This window comes from Sphaerodactylus townsendi, linkage group LG11, assembly GCF_021028975.2.
Source record: "Sphaerodactylus townsendi isolate TG3544 linkage group LG11, MPM_Stown_v2.3, whole genome shotgun sequence".
Taxonomy (NCBI): Eukaryota; Metazoa; Chordata; class Lepidosauria; order Squamata; family Sphaerodactylidae; genus Sphaerodactylus; species Sphaerodactylus townsendi.
Window position 1 is genome coordinate 49,630,621 of NC_059435.1, and position 20,039 is coordinate 49,650,659.

Genomic DNA, 20,039 nt, shown 5'->3' on the forward strand with positions numbered 1-20,039 from the left:
AAGGCAGGGATATAATTGCAGCCAGTTAAACACTGTGACGATGTTGATTAAATCAAAGTCCCTCCTTTATTTAGCCAGTTGAGTTTATAGAGCTCCCATCTTAAGTCATTTAAGAATACATTCAGTTCAGTCAACTCATCTGAGAGTTATCATCATTCATGCTAAGAAACGACCAGACAGCAATAGTAAAACTTAATCTTGTTTTAAGTGGTACAAGTTTTATTAGATTGTATGAAGAATGCATCCAGGTTTGGCAGTGCAGCCCTATATAACATTATTCCGGTCTAAGCAGATGATTGATTTCAGTGGACTTAAACTTCACTGCAAGTCATGTTCATCCTGGTCCTGACTAAAATGGGGATGTGGGTGAAAAATTGTCTGTGGAATTTTCCAGCACTATATTTTTCTGTGGGAAAATTCCTGCCTCACTTATGTTAATATAATGTCTATAACTGTCAGGACTGTTTTGCTGTAACTCATGTTAGATGAGCTAAATATATAAAACATGGGCAGACTTTAACACTTGTACATACCCCAACTTGTACATACCCCAAACTAAGTTATTTACTTATGTGGAAGATCTGTGTTCTATTTTTGTTTAGATGTTTTTCATGGAGATTTTGACTCCGTATTCGAAAATCTTTTCAGGTGTGCCCTTTTAACAATGTATAGGTATATATTTAAGGTAAATATTATAATTTTCCATAGATTTGCAAATATGGTTTTGGAAAATGCTGACAAGCTGCCCCCTAGCAAAATCATGTTATATTATTATTACCTTTTGGAATGCTAGTCCAAAATGTAACTCAGTGTTCGAATAAAATAGCCATAATCTGTGATAACATCATGGGTTTTGATAATTGTGGCAGTTGGGGCCAGGGCCGAATTCCTAACCATAGGTGCACGTCCCTCAGAAATCAAAGGTGTTTACTTCCAACTGAACATGGTGAGGAGTCAGTTGTTAATGTGTTACTATAAGTCGCAAATGTATGGCATGAGACTTATGTTTCAAAATTAATGGTTAGCAACATATTCTGGGTAAACAACCTGCTTTTAAACTTATTTTAGAACTGAAAGCATCTGTAGATGTGGAAATCTGAGTTGTTCCTATATTCTCTTTAAAATAATTACCCAGAAAACATTTCATAGCTGCTTTGGGCAAACTTTCTGATATTCTTTGGCCACTCATAGTGATGCTTCATATATGGCAACATTTTTCAATGAACATACATATGTATGTGTATGTATAAATATACATGCATACACACACATATATACACATGCATACACAATTCATATACTGATCAGGAAAGAGGGTTTAAGTGAACAGCAGACGAAGCAAAAAAGATCTTTACCAGCTGGTAGAAAACAGTGATAGAAGTGGAGTCAGACTAATATCTATGAAGAGAACGTTCCTCAGTCTTGGCATTGTAACCAGTGAGGCACTCTCAGGGGCACCCAAAGCAGGGCCTCAGAAGATCACTTCAGTGGTTAGGTTGGTTTGTTAGAAAATATGCTGTTCTCAAGGAATGCTAGGAACCCTTTGGCACATAGTGGTAAGCTGTACTGCAGTTAAAGCTCTGCTCACAAGCTGAGGTTGATTCCTATGGAAGTTGATTTCAGGTAGCCAGCCCAAGGTTGACTTAGACAGAGCTAAATGTCACCTGTATATTGACATCTGCAAATCTCCAGATGCTTTCACCCAGTGGTTTCATGTAATTTTAAAGAACATGGAAGATGACAACCTGTAGGATTCCATGGGTTAAAGATCAAGGAGCTCAATAGCACCACCCTCTGAAACCTACTTTCTGGATAGGATGGAAACCATCACAAAATGGTACTTCCCAGTTCCAACACCAAAAGGTGATCTGCAAAAGATACCACTATTGATGGGATCAAAAGTCCTTGAGAGGTCCAGGAGTAGGATCATACTCCTATTATCCATCTCCTGGGACAGTTCATCCACCAGTGTGATTAATCTAGGCCTGAAGCCAAACTGGAAAGAATCCAAACAGCACATTTAATCCAGAAAACCCTGGAGTTGTTCAGCCACCATGTTCACATTGCTCAAGAATGGTACATTCCAGACTAGTCAATAATTACTGAAATTTTCTGAGTCCAAGGTAAGTTTCTTTAGGAATGGATACACTGCACTTTGTTTCAGGGCTGAAGCAGCCACGCCTCTCAAGGAGGCCTTAACTACCTTTTGGACCCAATCAGACAGCATCCCTTCTCAGCAGTTTTCAGCAGCCAGGAAAAGGAAGGGTTATAGAAGCAGGTGGTAAGCATCAGACATCCTAGGATCCTGTCCACATCTTCAGACTGAACAAACTGAAAAGTATCCCAAACAACCTGTAACGCTGCGCTTACATTTGCAAGCCTTCCTGACATTACTGGCTCTATCAGTAGTACTTCAGATTAATCCTAAATTTGTTATAAAATGCTTGCATGTTTTATTAATTTCCAATAAAGGTAACTTGATTAAGATTCTAAATGAGTACAGCAGTTTCTGAAGTGCTACTAGATAGAGGTAGTATATAATTCAGTTTTACAAATGAATAGTTAATAGGTTCTCCTATTATTCTCTCTAGTTACCTGTGATGTTCCAGCCATGGTGACTCTTACTTATGTTAGAATGCTTGCTCATCTGGGAGAAATGAGAAGTCGCTTCTTTCTCTCTGTCTAATAGCGCTAATAACAGTCTTCTTTCTTATAGTCCAAGATAATTGATTATGAACTGGGCATCAAAATAATGACATTTTCCCTGTTCCATTCAGTTTATTAATGCTCACAGACCAATTGGTAATAAGCAAATAGGGAAAAATACAAAATGCACAATTATAAATACAGTATTTACTTTATTAAATGCCACAGACAAAAAATTTACTGCTGCAAAGGTTACACGAGGCTTGACGTTAGCTGGCAACTTAGCTACCGTATCTAGCTCTGAAGCTGAAGTAAACTGTAATCCACTTTTCTTGGGCAAACTATATTTATTATAGCCAATAAAAATGCTTAATAGTACCTTATTTTCAAGATTTAGAAAGTAACATCCTTGATTTGGACATTAAGAGCTTGGTCAACTTGGAAAGTCATAGTTGTCTTACAGCAGTAAAGGTGTGTTTCTTCCCCTACTTCTCTTTCCACATTAGGTTTTCCTCAAAAGGACTTGCCTTTCCATTGATAAAGGCCACTTCTGACATTAAATTGTATAGGCCTGCAACTTCAGTAACCAGTACCAAGTTAGTAAGGATCAGAACATAAAGCTGTGAGGATGTAGAAAGTGTTTCTGAAGATAGATTGTTGAAAAAAAAATTAAGCTTTGGCTCAGTTTTAGAAAACTTACCAAATTACAGTTTAGAGAAAACTGGAAATAAGCTCTGTGTTTGTATTCCTGTTTCTTGCATTACTTTCCTTCCAGTTTCCTTCCAAAGCTCAAACCATTATTTGTTGGGATGTTTCTGGTTGAATCTTTCTATCCAAACCAGAAACTATGATGGGAAGTGGTTTTAGCATTTTTGTATTATTATTGTTGTTGTTATCTGACTTTATCAGTAGAACTTAAGGCAGAGTATGATAAAAAAAAATCAGTCGATCAGTAAGTGGATTACAAAGAGAATTCACAAATTTGGATGTCACAGCCAACTGTGGAATGGGAGCTGAAGCAGTATACTAATGTTTTACTGAATTAAATTGGTTAACAGAATAATTTTATTGGCATGCATCTAACCATGCAGTTTTTCCAACACAATAGCATTTCCTTATAAAGGAGAGGGATTGGAGATTTCTACTGATTTCCCTCATCTCACCAGAGACCCCCCACTTAGCCCCTTGTTCTGTTCCTGAGGGTGTGCTGACATTCTGGAACAAAATTACGAGGGGAGGGGAAGGCAGGCTGTAGCAGAAATAAGAAGCAGGACAGTCCTGCTCTTCAAAATCCGCAAATGGCTAGAAATTGTGAAAGTATGCTGGAGTAGACAAAAAGAAAATTGTACTGTTACAGCATCATGAAAATAAATGGACTTCCCCTGGGAGCCCATTTAGACTGAAATTCGGTGTGACTCTTTGAAGGTTCAGATTTGGCTTGTGTCAGAAATTCTCTTTTGATCTAGCCTAACAATGTTTGCTTTTTCCACCTTAGCCAAACAATGGATCGGTGAGTTTGTGATTCCCCCCCTCCTTTTTCTTTAGAACTCTTCTGTCTCTTGTCACTGTTCTGCATGCCTGCTTTTTAATTTATTCATTTTTCAGATCCTCTGCCTCATGTGAGTGAATTTGACGAAATGGTAATTCAAATGCTGTGTATTATGTAGCAGAAAAGCAGGATTTCTTTGGGCTATTTCTATTTCAAGCCTCTTTTTTTACTCCCGCCCCCACTTTGAGAATATAGATGTATTGGAATTCCAAAACCCTGCTTGGTATCAGTATAAAATTTTGGACTCTGCACTGAATTTGTATAAATGACATATCTACAGCATATTTAAGATGCCTATAGAGCTCTAAACACCTGTGTCAAAGGTACTTCCACTTCTGGAACTGCACCCACCACAGTGCAGTCCTGGACAGTTACTCCCTTTTGTGTCGAAGTCAAACCGTGAATTTTATTGATTGCATAGAGATACAGTTCAAAGTAAGTCATTTTGAGATTGCTGCATGAATTACTTACAGCGTAAGGATTCTGTTCTGTACAAGCTTTAGTGGAATGAATGGGATCACTTCAAGATCACCAATGCCTGGTCCTGCTTCTACAGAACAGCTTCCTGAGACCTTTAGTGTTTCTGTCACCATTTTGCATGCCTAAATGGTGTGAAAAGTCCTCAGATTTTTAGCGGTCATATTCTCCAACCCACATGATATCGTAAGGTTATTTAGCCTGTCTATTTTAGTATTCAGATACTTCTGTGTAGCATGAATTTCATTGCATGTGTGTTGCAATACATTGTTCTTCTTTAAATGCAATCTGTGCAAATTCCATCCATCAGGTTATTTTGTTATGATGATGATGTATTTTGAATCTAGCAGATGAGGACTTTAAAATACATAGTCCTGGCTCTAACTCTGGGCCCTTCCAAGATGGGGTGCAAACAAGCAAAAACAGCCTCAGATGTAAGTGGGCAGACTTTCAGCTCAACAATGATGATAGGATACCTAGCTTCATTAAATGAGCTCAGGTCTTGTAGGCTGGATGAATTACATCCTGACATTCTAAAAGAATGTGCTGATCTGTTGACAGAACCTCTGTCTGTCATCTTTGAGAAATTTTTGGAATGGAAATGTGCCATAAGACTGGCACCTCACTGAAGATGGAATAGATTGCTCTACTCTTCAAATAGGTGTGAGAAGAGAAGATCAGTGAAGCCACGGGCTGGTCACTCTGCCGTCAGTATTAGGGAAGAATTGACTATAAAGTAATCAGTCTATAAAAGTGTTGAAAACAATGTAGTGATTCATAGAAATCAGCATGGGTTTTGCCAATAATAAATCTTTGGAAGACTAATCTTACTGTGTTTTTGATCAGTTTACCAGATTAATAGATTTCAGCAAAGGGTTTCACACACTCCCTTATGATATGTTGGTTGGCCACCATGGTTAGTCATTGCACTCCAATTGTCTGTTGTAATTTAAACTTAATTTAAAGGTAAAGTGTTCCATTGAGTTGCAACTGTCTCATGGTGACCCCAAAGTTCATCCTCATGAGATTCTCAAGGCAAGAGATGAGCAGAGATGGTTTGCTATTGCCTTTCTCTTCATTGGAGCCCCAGTCCACCTTGGTGATCTTCCATCCAAGTAGGTTGGGGGAAAAACTGGAAAGGCTTTGCTTTCAATCTTCTGCAACTTTATACATACCATATTCATCAACATTAGTGAAGTCAATTATCCTTGGCTATTTTTTGCCCTTGCAGGAATTTTTTTGTATGTACTCTGTGATAATGTATATACAGAGTATACTCTGATGGTGATGGGATTGCGTCATTTTTATCCCTAATTGACAGTGAAAGGTAAATTGATGTGGGCTGAAAATGGCAAAATGATACTGAGTTGTATCCAAACTAAATGGAAAATTTAGTCTGAATCCAACCCCATCCTACTGATTTCCAGGAAGCACTAATGCTGGGGGATAGGGGACCCAGAGGAATGCTATAGAGGAAGGTCTGCAGCAAAATCTAGGCAGAAATTGACAGTCTAGATCCAGCCCATTTCCTTAATAATCTTATGTTTTACCCTTATGTTTTTGGCCTGTTCTGTTCCTTTAATGCTAGGAGGGTGTGTGGAGGGGAGGGGAAGGGGAAGGAAGCTTAGTAACGGGACAATTTTTCCCTTGGCAGATGTTTTTTTAAAAACTTATTTGCAGATCTTTTTAACCTTCCCCCACTTCGATTAGCAAAGTACTGTTTTTGCTTGGGCTCTTAAAAGCACTATGACAACTTCATGTGAATGTGTTAGGAATGAGGCATTAGAATGATATTTTTCAGAAATAAAGATGTGATCAAAATCTTCTGTGTTTGAAAAGTATCCATCCATCCCTCTCAGTTATTTCCTGAGGTATGGAGTTGCCCTTGTACAAGTAGTTTATTTTTAAATAAAAGAAATTGAAACTGTATCTTTGTTAAAACACTAAAAAGAAAGCTGCCAGTACATTTTTCATAACATTTTAAAATAATTTCATGCTCTTTACAGTACCTTAGAAGCCCATAGCTGAGTCATATACTTTATCAAAAAATGTTACTTTGGCCTGCGTAAGCGGTGGCGAAATAGGATAAAATTGCTCATAAGATGTAGGTTGACTGGCATTTATCTTTTCTCTCTTAAAAACCACCCAAGAAAATAGCACTTGGAAGAGGGGGTGGATGTATAAAAAATGTTCAATTTGGAAAAGATAAGAGTGGGGGAAAATAGATTCTCTGAGTCTGAGAAATGTCCCTTTAAGTTCTGAGTGATATGCGAATTATGAATCTTGGAGGAACATTCGATTGTTGGATTAGGTGGATAATAAACTTCTGCTTAGGTTTGATAACCTTGTTCTTTTTAAAAATTGGAACGAGGTGACCTTCAAGCTCCCAAGTACCAACGGACTTTAAGCTTTATTTGGGAGAAAGGAGTGGCATGCCTTTGGCCTAAAGCAGGTATCTGCTCAGAGACCTTTTCATTGGTGCAGTAGTTCTAATGAACATGAACCTAATTTCTTTATATCCTCTTCCCCTTTTCCAATTTTTGAAAAGTGAGATAATTTGACTGCCCTTTTGTACACGTGAAGCTGCCTTTTGCTGAATCAGCCCATTAAGGCCAGTATTGTCTACTCACAGAGGCGTACCGCCCATTGGGCAAAGTGGGCAGTTGCCTAAGGCGCAGAAATTTTTAGTCACGTGGAGGTGCCTGATTTCTAAGCCCTGCCCCCTCTGGGTGAGCCCCACCTACTCTGGACAGTGGCCCACAAGCCGCCAGAGGTCCAGAGCAGGAGGATGGGGGAGCTCCGAGCCTCGTAGTCGCACTGACGGAAGGTGAAAGGAATGGGAGGTGTGCCCAACAGCGTGGCTGCCATGGGGGGGGGGGGAGGGCACACACATCAAACTCAGGTTTTGCCCAGGGCTCCAGTTTGCCTAGGTACACCACTGTCTACTCAGGCTGGCAATGGCTCCTCCATAGTCTGAGGCCATAGCTTTGTACATTGCTTATTACATGAGCCTTTTAATTGCAGGTTCCATGGATTGAACTTGGGACCTTCTGCATGGAAAGCCAATGCTTTATCACTGAGCCATGGCCCCTCCCTGAGTTGGCAGTCTGGAAACTCACGATTAATACAGTTCTCATACTAGGCAGGACTTGGTGAACACTCATCTTAATCTACCCAGTGTTTCCATAGTTAGGGTAATATATTGAGGCTGTAGTACACATGCTAGTATCATCATCTTTACATGTTCTTAAAAGTAAAAATCTGGCAATTTCAGGTAAGTGGGCAGAATCTAAAGTTAAGTGGATCTCTGTGCTACCTTGCACATTGCAGTTTCCTTTGTAATTAGCACTTCAATATGGAGAATTGGTATGTAGACTTTTGTTGAATTCACAGACTCTGCATTTGACCACAGCTTCATAGCCTTTAAATATGTGCATTTGTCACAAGTGACCCACAGTGATATTCATATGGGAAATTTTTGTGCGAGATGGTTCAGAAATGCATACCAGTTCTGGGAGTTTTAACCCCTTCAGAATGTGAACAAAACCCTGTCAACAGAATTTCTTGCAGATAGTGACCTAACACATCAAAGAGAAGTCTAGAAGGTTCTGTTTATATCTCACTATGTCCAAACTCTTATGTTACTAGCTTTCCACAGTGAAGCATGCAAATTTTTTCTGCACAGTATGCTTGATATCTGTTGGGTCACAGTTGTGTGGCTGGACTCATGGTCCAGCGTATATCAGGGAACTCTCCTTAAGCAGCTCTTCTTTGGCACTGAGAAGGAATGCTGCAAGGGGGAAATCTCAGTTACTCCTCTGAGTGAACCAGTTCATCTGTTCTAGTACGTAACGGGCAAAATGTATCTGAAGTTAAACATTTTTCATCCCCACTGATTTCAGCAGGAGTGATTTAAGCAGGTAAAAGTAATAACACTTGGAAGTATTTATTGGGGACTGGATTGTGCCCATGGCTTTAAAAAACGCAATTGTATACTTTGTACAAAGATTTGAAATCTTGAAGTAATGAACTACGGTGTGTCTGCCATGGGACTTGGAAAGCATCATTCTGATTCAGTGCTGAACAGTGACATATTCTTAATTCGTTTTTTTTCCTATGACGATTAAGATATATCTCCTGGTGTCACAGAGTAATACAAGGTAATTAAAAATGTCAGCCATGGCAGTTTGACACATTGAAGAATAAAGGTGAGACATCTTGTTCATTCGTGATCATTGTCAACTAAGTTTACTGACTTTCAGTCAGTTACTCTTTTCCAAGTCAAAAGGGCTCTACAAAGCAGATAATGTGATGTTGTGTTCTAAATTTGTGCGGACAAAAAAAGAAGCAGTTTGGGAAAATTCTTGCGCATGTTATAAATTTTAGACATTCGATAAAGATAAAATCTTTGTAAGCAACTTATGAACAGCCACCAGTTTTTAGTGATGCAAGATCGAGCAGTGAGCTGGGAAGACTCTGTCCTCAATTATCCCATAATTTTGTGTTTGTGTACTTAGTTGAGTGACTGTGTGAAAGTTATATTGCTCTGCAGGTGCCTTTGGGGATGTTGTAGGATTTGGAAAGGCTTTGGGCAAGTTGTTACATGACCTCTTGGTCCAACTTAGGAGTGTCACATGTTGCCTGCTGGTGGCTTCAGAAGGGATACCAGTATTTTAGAGAACAGCTTATAATGGTACTTCTGAGTCTTCCCTTGGTTCTTGTGCTTACAATTGGCAGATTTGTGCTGATTGTGTGACCATGTGGGTTTGCAATATCATGAAGTCACAATCGATTTATGGAGGCTTCATAGCGTTTTCAAGTCAAGGGACTTACCAGAGAGAGTTTGACATTGCTGTCCTCTGCAAAATCTACCTTGGTGGCCTCCCATCCAAGTACTTAGCTTCTGAGATCTGACAAGTTCAGGCTATGCTATACCGTTTCACATCTCAATGCTGATTGTAGTCGCCTGAATTATGCAAGCCGCCCAGATGTTGTGGCTACTCCTCCATGCATCTCTTAAATGGTAGGTAGTAGAGGTAGCACAATGGCAGAATATCTGTTTTGCATAATGATTCAACCTTAGTTGATGCCTCTGTCTCCCGCATCTCCTTTTCACTTTGCTGTCTTGAACCATTATAGGGTAAGCTGCCATCCAGAGAAAAAAGTCAGCACAGGAACATTGTTGAGAGTTTAGGCTTAAATTAGGTGTGCCCGTGGGTGTGCTGTGGTGTGGTGTGTGCCTACAATTTCCCTGGTGCCCACCAAGTATTTTTAGAAAGTGGGACAGGCCTGATGGAACCTTTGCAGAGCAGGGTTTCTGATTGGTCACTGGAAATCTGATTGGCTATGCACATCTTTAAAAAATGTTGCTTTGGCAGCATCTGCTGCCACAACACAAGGATCTTCACAGTGTGACTGAAGATCAGCTTTGCATATGGAGCAAAAAATGAGAAGCTTTGAAACAATATTCCCGTTTTAAAAGTCAGAGGTTCTGCCGGAAATATTGAAGATTTACTATTAGCGTTATGCGTAATCTCACTCTCTGCAATTTTGTGGTTGGCTCTGCCGTTTTTACTTCCATTTTGTGGTTGTGCCTACCACTCTGTCTGAATTCCAAAGGCATCTAGAGGTACGCGCTTAGGACCCTTTGGTTTTACGCAGTATATATCTCTTTGTTACCAAAATGTCATTCATTCTCTCCACTGTTGCCCTCTTTTTCATGCTTATTATTCTTATGTTGTTGATTGATCTATGTGGACTTTGTGGGTCTTTTGTTATTTCAGGCTTTAATGAAAAATCTGCAGTAGTAAAATTAATCTTCCCTTCTGAAACACCCTTTGATTCAAGTTTTCAAAAAATGGTATACGTCATATTATCTGGGCAATGGGCTGCAGTCCCTGGCGTAGCACCGCCTTTTGATCTAGCAATGTGTTGGGTGGACGAATCGAAATCTGATTTAGATTTTCTACAGCCAGAATATACTGGGATTCCTGGTTCATTCGCTACTTCCATTAAAATAGTTCTTCTTGTTTGTTACTGGCATCTGTTCAGCACTCCTTTACTTCATTTTATGATTCTGTCTGCAATGAAGTGTCAGATTAGATAGAAGACAGTTAAAATCTTGGCAAATTAGTCCCATGTTTACTACTTAAATGTTCTTGTTTGAACGTAACAGTTATCAGCTAATGCATGCACCATTATTTATGTATATTTAAAGTTTTCTGCTTGTGTACATACAACTTTTCAGAAAAAAACCTAAATTACTATTTAAAATGTTTGGGACTACAATGAGTGATTCTTGGAAATGTTGTTATATGTAATTTATCTGATTCAGTGACATTAGTTCCTAAATCTTCCCCATTTTGGATCTTCAGGAAGTGTTTAGACCGGGGGTAGGGAACCTTTAACACTCAAAGACACATTTGGACCCGTTTTCCATGGAAAAAGAAAACACTTGGAGCCGCAAATAATTTTTGACATTTAAAATAAATATAACACTGTATATATTGGGTTTTTTTTACCTTTTACTCCGCTCCACCCTGAGTAGGCTTAATCGATGCGCCTGGCCCTGCTGCCGACATTCCGCAGGAAGCGCGGGCAAGGATGTTGCCAGCAGATCATCCTCCCTGGCCGTCATTGAGTTCCGCTCTAATTACAGGGCAGGAGAGCCGGGAAGCCCACAGCGCGCTTCCAGCTGGCCACGGGTTATTGGTGCCTTCACCCTAAGCAATACCTGCAGGTATGGCGGCGATGGGGCCGGCAGCTTGACCTGCGTGGAGCCGCACAGAGTATGGGGCAGAAGATTTGCATGCGGCTTTCGTTTATGTTCCCTACCCCTGGCTCGCAGAATTATCCAGCTGAGGTGCCTGTCTGTGATATTTTATCTAGTCCAATTTAGCTTTCTGCTTGGCATGATTCCACAAAATACTCAATGAGGTGGGCAATTCTAGCATTGGAATATTTGCAGACAATTTTTGTGTAAGACCAGTATATATATATATTTTTTACCTTACAGATGAGATCTAGGAAGAAGAGAGCTATGTGTAATAAGGGACAGAGCAACTGATGCAGGAAGCCAAAGACATACCAGAATTAGGTTTACTGTAGAAAGGCGAGGACTGAGGAAAGCAGATTTCGAACTGCCCTGGGAATAGCTTGAAAGTAAAAGATGAATATGAGAAAAAAGTTTAAGGAGAAAAGGGCTGAAATAGGCATAGAGTTGAAGACAAGTGGCAACCATATGAAAGTCAGGACTGTGCAGAACAGCACTCTTGGCCTAAGAAGAAGAGTTTGGATTTATACCCCGCCTTTCTCTCATGTAAAGAGACTTCAAGGGCCTTACAAACTCCTTTCCCTTTCTCTCCGTGCAACAGACACCTTGTGAGGTAGGTGGAGATGAGAGAGTTCTGAGAGAATTGCAACTAGACCAAGGTCACCCAGCAGGAATGTAGGAGTGGGGCAGCAAATTTGGTTCGCCAGATAAGAGGCTCCTCATTCCTCCTCATGTGGAGGAATGGGGACTCAAACCTGGTTCTCCACCTGCTCTTAACCACCACACCACATTGACTTTCTAAAGAAAGGATAAGTCATGTGCTGCTGACAATCAAATCTCAAAGCTTTTATATAGAGCGTGCCAGGTAGATTAATATGGCCCTCCCTTCCAAGCACAATACAAATAATAATGCGCTTTCTCAAAACCACTTCCCTACTACTACAGGTAAGTGGATTTTGCCATTCTCCCACAGCCTCTCAAAGGAGCACTGGAAAGCAGGCCTATAGTGCAGTTTCTATTCTGCATGTGCGGAATGAGCCTATGAGTGGAGGAGGAAGAGGCCTGAAGGGAAGGAGCAAAAAGGCAGGACATTCACACAGACTATAGGCAGATAAAGACTGTATGTGGTTAGGAGGAAGGATGGACACAGGCAGAGGGCCCTTGGAGACTTGAGAACCCTGGGAGTCAGGACATCCAAAAATGTCTGTTGATTTTGACAAACCTACTAAATGGTTGGTTGAAGCTTTTCTGCTGTGTATAGCATTATGCAAACATTAATATGTTTAACTTCATACCAAGATGTTTAACGGCCAACTCCTGAATTCCTCAGGGATTTCAGACTATATGCTGTTCTGTGAGAATAAAGTGATTCTGCTTTTCGAAACAACGGTGGCTAACAAACATAATTCCATTCTTCAGGCTTTACTGTAAGGATAACATTGTGGAGATGAGGTTTGCAGGGCGGCTGTCCTACTTCAGCATTCCAGTTTGGCTCTTTTAAATTGGCTGAAGGCCAAACGTGAAAAAGCAATACAATAGCTCTTCCATAGTAATCAGCTGATCTCAAAAAACCATCTGAAGCTGGATGTGGGCCCAGAAGCAGAAGTAAATTACCACTAACACCCTCCTCTCACAAAGCAACTGATGTGCCTACAAGTACTCTTAGTAAAAAAAAAATCTCTTGTTTACAAAAGGAGAAACAAATCTGCAAAACCAATTGTTTCAAAACAGAGTTTGTGTTTCAAAGCTTTCAGTGCAAGAGTGGATTTTAATTACTAATAGCAGGAATGTTGAAAATTATTGGTGAAAGGTAGAATTAACTATACTTAACAGCTATTCTGACTTTTCAACCATTCAGCACAAGTGTGCTGCCATCTGATCAGACCCCAGTAAATATTAAGAATTTTAATGTTATGTAATGTGGAAACTCATATCACACTGTTTTCCCACAGAAAAATCCATACTGCTGCCAGAGGTGTGCTTTTTCGTCTGTACTGAAAATATTTCCACCTGTTTTCTCTGTTATATTTCAGAAGGGAAGTTGTATGCTGGTTACTGAGCACACAGGCACCTCGTACATGTATAAATCTAGCCACTTCATTTAGAATAGCAAATTTGCATATTATTTACTTCCCCAGATTGGTAGATAACAATATTAGCTGCCTCATTTCTGCACTAAAATACAGTCAGGGTCCAAGCATAGTTTTGGTGGGCCTAGTAGACTGGTATGCATAAACACATGAAGCTGCTTTATACTGAACCAGATCATTGGTCCATCATGGTCAGTACTCCCTACTCTCACTTGCAGTAGCTCTCCAAAGTCTTAGGCAGAGGTCTTTTGTGTCACCTACCTCCTGAGCATTTTAACTGGAGATGAACCAGTCACTGATACTCTGTCACTGAGCCACTCCTCCCCGCCTCATAGGGTATGCCCCCTCATTTCATCACATACATTGGAATAATATAATGAGTTACTAAAGAAGTACATTTTCCCCCTATAATGTGTTCAGTGGATCATATCATGGGAACAGGCTTGCAGTTTGGGCTCCTCCCCACCAGTTTTTTTCATAAGTGTCCTGAGAAGCCTTGATTCCCTCCTGGCCTTTCCAGACGTGTACTCGGTACAGAAGTCTCCGCTTGGGTTCCTGTTTTCATTGTGGTTGCAGAAGGCCATTTTGTTTCATTAGCACAACTAAGTGCCTATATTGGATTGAGTCTTAAGACCCATGAATGGGTTTCAGTTTGCCTCTGCCATCTGCATCTCCCATGAGTCTTTGAAAAGATGCCCCTGAGCCTCAGAAGACTCTGAACAGGCTGGGATGTGATTTGGGGAGCAGGAGCCGGACGCAGGAGCCAGCCAAGTTTGCAGACTCTACTCTTGAGAAAAAGTGTCTTCCATTTGTGGAAATAGTGCTTTCGAGCCAGCCCATTGTCAATTTCATATATAATTTTTTCAGCTGTGTATTTAAAAATTGAGGATAGATTTCCCAAGTACTTCTAGTCTCTTTATTTTATGGCTTGCTTTTCATATTGCTTGTGTGTGCCTCTTAATGGAACACCATGCTGACGTTGTTCATTTTGCTTTTGCTTCCAAAGAAAGGTTCTTGACTTTGAGACTTCTTTTGTCCTACATTTTATAGTGCACAATAACACTGTTACTTGAATGTGATGTTGTCTGCTTCCATTATGTAGATGTCTTTTGTTCTTTTCCTTTTTTAAAGATCAGAGAAATGGATTCATGCATACACATGGTTTTGTACCCACTCACACTACAAGCTACTGAGGTGTAGCATTTTGAATAGACTTGAACAGACAGATTTGATTATAAACACGATCTTTAAAAGTTAACTTCTGTGCTCAATCAAAAAAGAAAACATAACACTGAAACAAAATGCATTTACCTGTCAGTTATTCCTACATAATTCTTGTCACACAATTATTAGTTGGGATGCTTCATGTATAGGAATTTTTCCCCCTCCAGCCTAGTTCCTCCTCCTGCTTTTTCATGGCTATTCCCCAAATACAGAATCACATTGTCAAATTATTTCAATGAAATCGTTACAGATAACTTCATGTCCTTCATATTTTATTGAACTGCATAATAGTGGTGATCTGCGTATATGACTGGTATTATGCTAACCTAATAATGATTTGTTGGAGATAATCCCCCCCCCCCCAAGTTCTCTTAGGAATCAAGTTTAGTAGCTTTTCCTTTGGTTCCATAATTCTTTGCTCTCTTTATATTAAGGTTAAATTGTAGATCTGGCAATGCTTTCAGGTTGTTCTGCTGGTTATTTCAAAATTTTCTAGCTTTCCCTGGTATAGACATTTTTTCTTTATTTATAATGTACTGCTGGTGAAATTCCTTCCCCCTTGAGCCTTGCCTAACTCCTATTCTGCTCTTGTCTAGGTACCAGGCCAGAACAGATTTGTAGCTGCAGTCCTAACAGCTGCTGAGCACAAGTTACTGTGTGATGCAGAATTTGTCTTAAAGGTTTTCTGCTCCACTTTGCCATCACTTAAGGCCTGTGACGTGGTTTTCAACCAGATTGTAAACAATCATAATGAAAATAAAAGCAAAAAAATCACAATCCAAATTAAATGGAGAAAGCTGCAAAAACAACTGTTCAGCTTAAATAAAACCACAAATCTGTGAACAGCAAACAGGAGAGTACTAACAATTCTTTTTTGCAAATGTAAAGAATATAGTTGACAGACACTAAAAATTCAGTAAGGAAGGCATTGGACCGATGTTCCTGGGGAAGGAATTCCATGGCTTAGGACCTGGTGCTGTGACCCAAAACATCCCTGGTAGGCACCATCTCTGGACATAGAGGCATTCAGAGTTGATTTTGGCGTATGGCCTGAAAACAGAAACAGTCTCCTGTGGAAGTAAATGGCTCTGGATGAGTCCCAGGCCATTAGAAATCTTCAGCTGACTTGTTTTGTTCAGAATAGCCCAGTTAACACACACTTGTCGCGCAGGACACCACATGTCATGGAAGAAATCCTCAGTCAGAAATACTGACGTTTGCCTGAAGCCATATATTGGAAAGGTCAAGTGTTACAAGTTGGTTCTGCATTTGAAGGGCCGCTCACGGAATAGTTTAGCAGGTGCCTTTAAGAAAACAGCAGTGGTCTATGCCCAACTGAACTAATATTGTAATGATTTGGCAAAATATCTGCCAAGCAGCATCTGGCCTAGGTAATCTATTATTCTTGGTGCTTGGCTTTTTTTTCCGGAGCCAGTTGCTTCGTGATTTATTTATTTTATTGGGTTTATAAACCGCTCTCCCCCCGAGGGGCCTAGAAAGTGGGGAACAAATAAATAAATGATAGATAAATACATTCCTTTAAAATACCTATACATAAAACAATATCACTTAAAAAAACCAGGAAATTCATATGGTGCTGTATGGACAATATATCCCCTCCCCTCTTCCCTTCCTCATACCCACGGGAGGCCAGATGAAATGGCAGCGATGTTTTTAACCAGGCTGGCCAAATGCCTGGCGGAACAGGTCTGTCTTGCGGGCCCTGCGGAAACTCTGCAGGTCCCGCAGGTCCCTGATCTCCCTTGGAAGCCTGTTCTACCAGATGGGGGCCAGGACTGTAAAAGCCCTGACTCTTGTAGAGGCCAGCCTGAAAGCAGTCAAAGGGTTTACTGCATGTGCCTTGTGTATGCCAGTCCATATTGCTGGACATGGAGGCCTTTGCAAACGATACTTCAAATCTTCAAGATAAGTTTGCATAATAATTTTTATTTTTCTCACATGAAAAAATAAACATATATGTAGATATCACCAACAAAAAAACAAAGTTAAAACACAACAAAATACTAGCCTTTACAGTAGTCATATACATAGAGTAGTCTGTATTGATTTGATTCCCAATATGATTCCCAACAAAAAAAACCCTCAGATTTTTTTCACAATTGTTGTCTTCAGGATCTTTTGCAATTTTTAAAATATCATATTCCAAAAGAATTCAGCCTCTTTACATATCCGCCAAATATGAAAGAAAGGCCCCTCTTCTTGTTGGCATTTCCTCATCTGCTAGACATACTTTTGTACATGTTTACCAATTTTTTGGTGACTCATACCATCTATACAACATTTTATAGTAATTTTCCTTCAAGTTATAACATGCTGTGAACTTTAAGTCTTTCTTCCACAGTTTCTCTCTCTGTTCCATCTGTATGTTTCTACCAAAATCTTCAAGATAACTTTGAATACTTTGGATGCAGGGCACAGAAGCAAAAGCGATGCTGATTCTTGTGAAGCATTTGGGGCTCTTTGGATCCTGGGCTACCTTGGTCGCTAAAACTACCACCAGCATAGGCACCATTTCTCCTGAAATATTAGAAAGACAGTTTGAGAGAACACCAGCATGTAGCTAGGGTGAAGTGGAGTCTGTGCTTGCTGGTGTGTTCCCAGGAAAGAGGAGCAGATGTGTGCAGTGGTGATCACCTAATCGGTTTTTATCCCTGTCTTAGTAATTGAAGCTGTGCTAAAACCTCCACTTCTCTGGGGCATGAAAGGTAAAAGATGTTTAAAAGGATGATGGATGCCCGTGTAATGCTTCAGTCATACAGGAAGGTATGTGGGAGGAAGAAGTTGTAACTCAAAAAGATTGATGGAATGGAAGGTTTAAAGTTTTGACTAAAAGCTGCCGTGCAGGTTACAGGGCTGCCTCTTTCATCTTGGAAGATTCTTCTATTTATAGCTGGTGGCCAGGAGGAAGAAACGTCTTGCTATGTGGCTATGTTTGCCCCTGATTGGCACAAGGGTAGGAGCGACTAGTCTTTGCTCTTCTGCTTGCTAATGAAATTAATACCTATAATGGTAGGGAAATTTTGAAGTGGTAGCTTTCGCTGCCTGTGTATTAGCAAGTATCATCATCTGTACCAGCTGACTATTTTTTAGTCAAATAAGGGGCCTGTATATTTGTCAAATATTCTGCACAGTGGCAGCTAATTTTAAACTAGGTGAAATGTCCTTTTGCCTACTTAGCATAGCTGCCTTTAAAAACTTGGCCCCCCCAATAGTTGTAGTTGCCTTTTTTCTTTTCTGTTTGTATTGAAAACCTGAAAAAAAACTGTTCAGTGAATTATTCTCATTTTCTATCCTATTTGTTGTAACTATGAATTCTCGAACACTTTTTAACATATCACTATACTGAAAACATTGACTCTTTAGATTCACTCAACTTCCTTACATTGAAGATTTAGTGGTGAAAAAAATAACATACTTTGAATTTGATAGTGTGCAGTAGTGGAAGTGAAGTAAAACTTCTTCTAGTCTTGATGCGTAAACTACTACTCTAACTTTACGTGCGCCCTAAGAATAGTCCAGTCAGATGTTTTTAGTCTAGTGATACTTTCAGATATTTTCAGAATACACAACCTCTTTGGGCATTCAGTGCAGGAGTGAAATCTGGGAGCCTGCCAGATTTATTGTTCACGTGACATGGAAGCCTTTGTACAGTACATCCTCTGATTCTTCCATCTTCCATATACACCAAAATAAACTGGTAAAGTACAGGAGCTAATTAAAGCATGGAAAAAGTTGAGAAGCTCGTTTCAACTTTCATTTTCTGAAGGCCAGGAAACTTCCAAGTTCGGAAATTTTCAGGCATTTGTTCTGATCAGAGAAATGAAAATGTTAGAATATCTTGAGAAGAATTTATTATGAGATGGGAAGTAGCAGAGTATCAGTGCAATTATTAAAATGGGTGTAACCCTTCCTACTTTTCCAAACTTTGGGTGATCTTGGGTTAGTAAGTCTAAACTGACATACAGGGCTACTGTGAGGACAAAGTGAGGAAAAAAGAACCATGTCTACTATCCTTAGTTCCTTGTGGAACAGACAAAATTAAATATATGAGAAAGAGTAAAACTATTCCTTTCGTTTGCTTGGAGGAATGAATAAGATTGCCAATTTATATATATGATAGAGTTGAAGAGTTCATTTATATATTTAAAATGCGTTTTTTGACCATCAGTAAATACCACAAACACCAAACAGACAATAATCAAAATATTTAGAACATTATAATCACTAAAGCAGTAGAACATCAGGCAAAAGCTGAGAGAGGGTACTGAGTATATGTACCATGCCTGTTTGAACTCTCTCTGTGTGAACAAGCCATTAGTCAGAACATATTAACTATAAGGGACTGTACCATCTACGAAACAACTTTTTAACATCTAAGCTGAACTGTAATTGTGTGCTGAAACTGAATAAGTATAAGTCCTTATCTCCAAGTTATTCATCTTCCTTTCCCATCTCATCTCTTGCGCATAAAACCCTTTGGCTCTGGTTGCTCTTAAAACTTTCGCCCTGTGAACCGGTTATTTTGTATTCCTTATTAAGGGATTTGCATGGAAAGGTTTTAAGTCAATGGACATCCTTCATCTTCTGGGAAAGCTTCAAGGCGCTTTCGGTGGAAAGTGAGTTTTATTACAAATCAATGTTACCAAAGTTAAGCGCATAAAATTTGAAGCGGAAAAGCGGTGGAGAAAATCTGATACGTTTGTAGTCAGAGCTTTCTCTGCCTCCGATGCTGGAATGAAGGTCCAATAAAATTGCAATTTCTAAAGCGACGTAAGTCTAGAGGGCCAGGAAAATGGTGTTCCCTGACTAGAACACCAGTAGAAGCTGACTACTGTTGACTGAAATGTCATGGCCTGCCCCTCTGACAGTGTCTGATATTTCGTATTGGTTGCTACAAAAGCAGCCCCTTCACTCTGGCTCTGCGATTTCATCACGTGGATTTCCAGGAATTTTCCAGCCTTCGCCCTCTCCAATTGTTGGTGGCCCCCTTGCACTGGCAGAGGGGGCAAAAACATCAGCAGTACCCTTCGCCTATCCCGTATTATCCCATTCGCCCCTACCCATCTATAGATTAGCCGTCCTATAAGTACTCTTCTTTAGCTCCGCTTCCAATTTCAAGATGGCAACTTCTGGAACTTTTAAAACCATGGAATGGACAGCTTTTCCACTTGGAGGGGGGGAAGTATATGGAATACTTTATTATCAGTCCTAAGCCACATTCACAACTTAGCATATTTATAAAATCTCAAAAGTATAAATG

At 39.9% G+C, this 20,039-nt stretch overlaps 1 protein-coding gene across 2 annotated transcripts in view; it reads left to right on the forward strand.

Moving 5' to 3' along the window:
• SLC25A13 (solute carrier family 25 member 13) overlaps window positions 1-20,039 on the forward strand; it is a 117,746-nt gene that overhangs the window by 1,265 nt on the left and 96,442 nt on the right. Inside the window, exon 2 of one of the 2 annotated variants that reach the window (XM_048510969.1) lies at window positions 4,142-4,156. The exons of the other annotated variant lie outside the window; for it this stretch is intronic. Within the exon in view, the coding sequence (XP_048366926.1) occupies window positions 4,142-4,156 (15 nt within the window). The remainder of the gene's footprint in view (window positions 1-4,141; window positions 4,157-20,039) is intronic. 2 annotated transcript variants of the gene reach the window in all.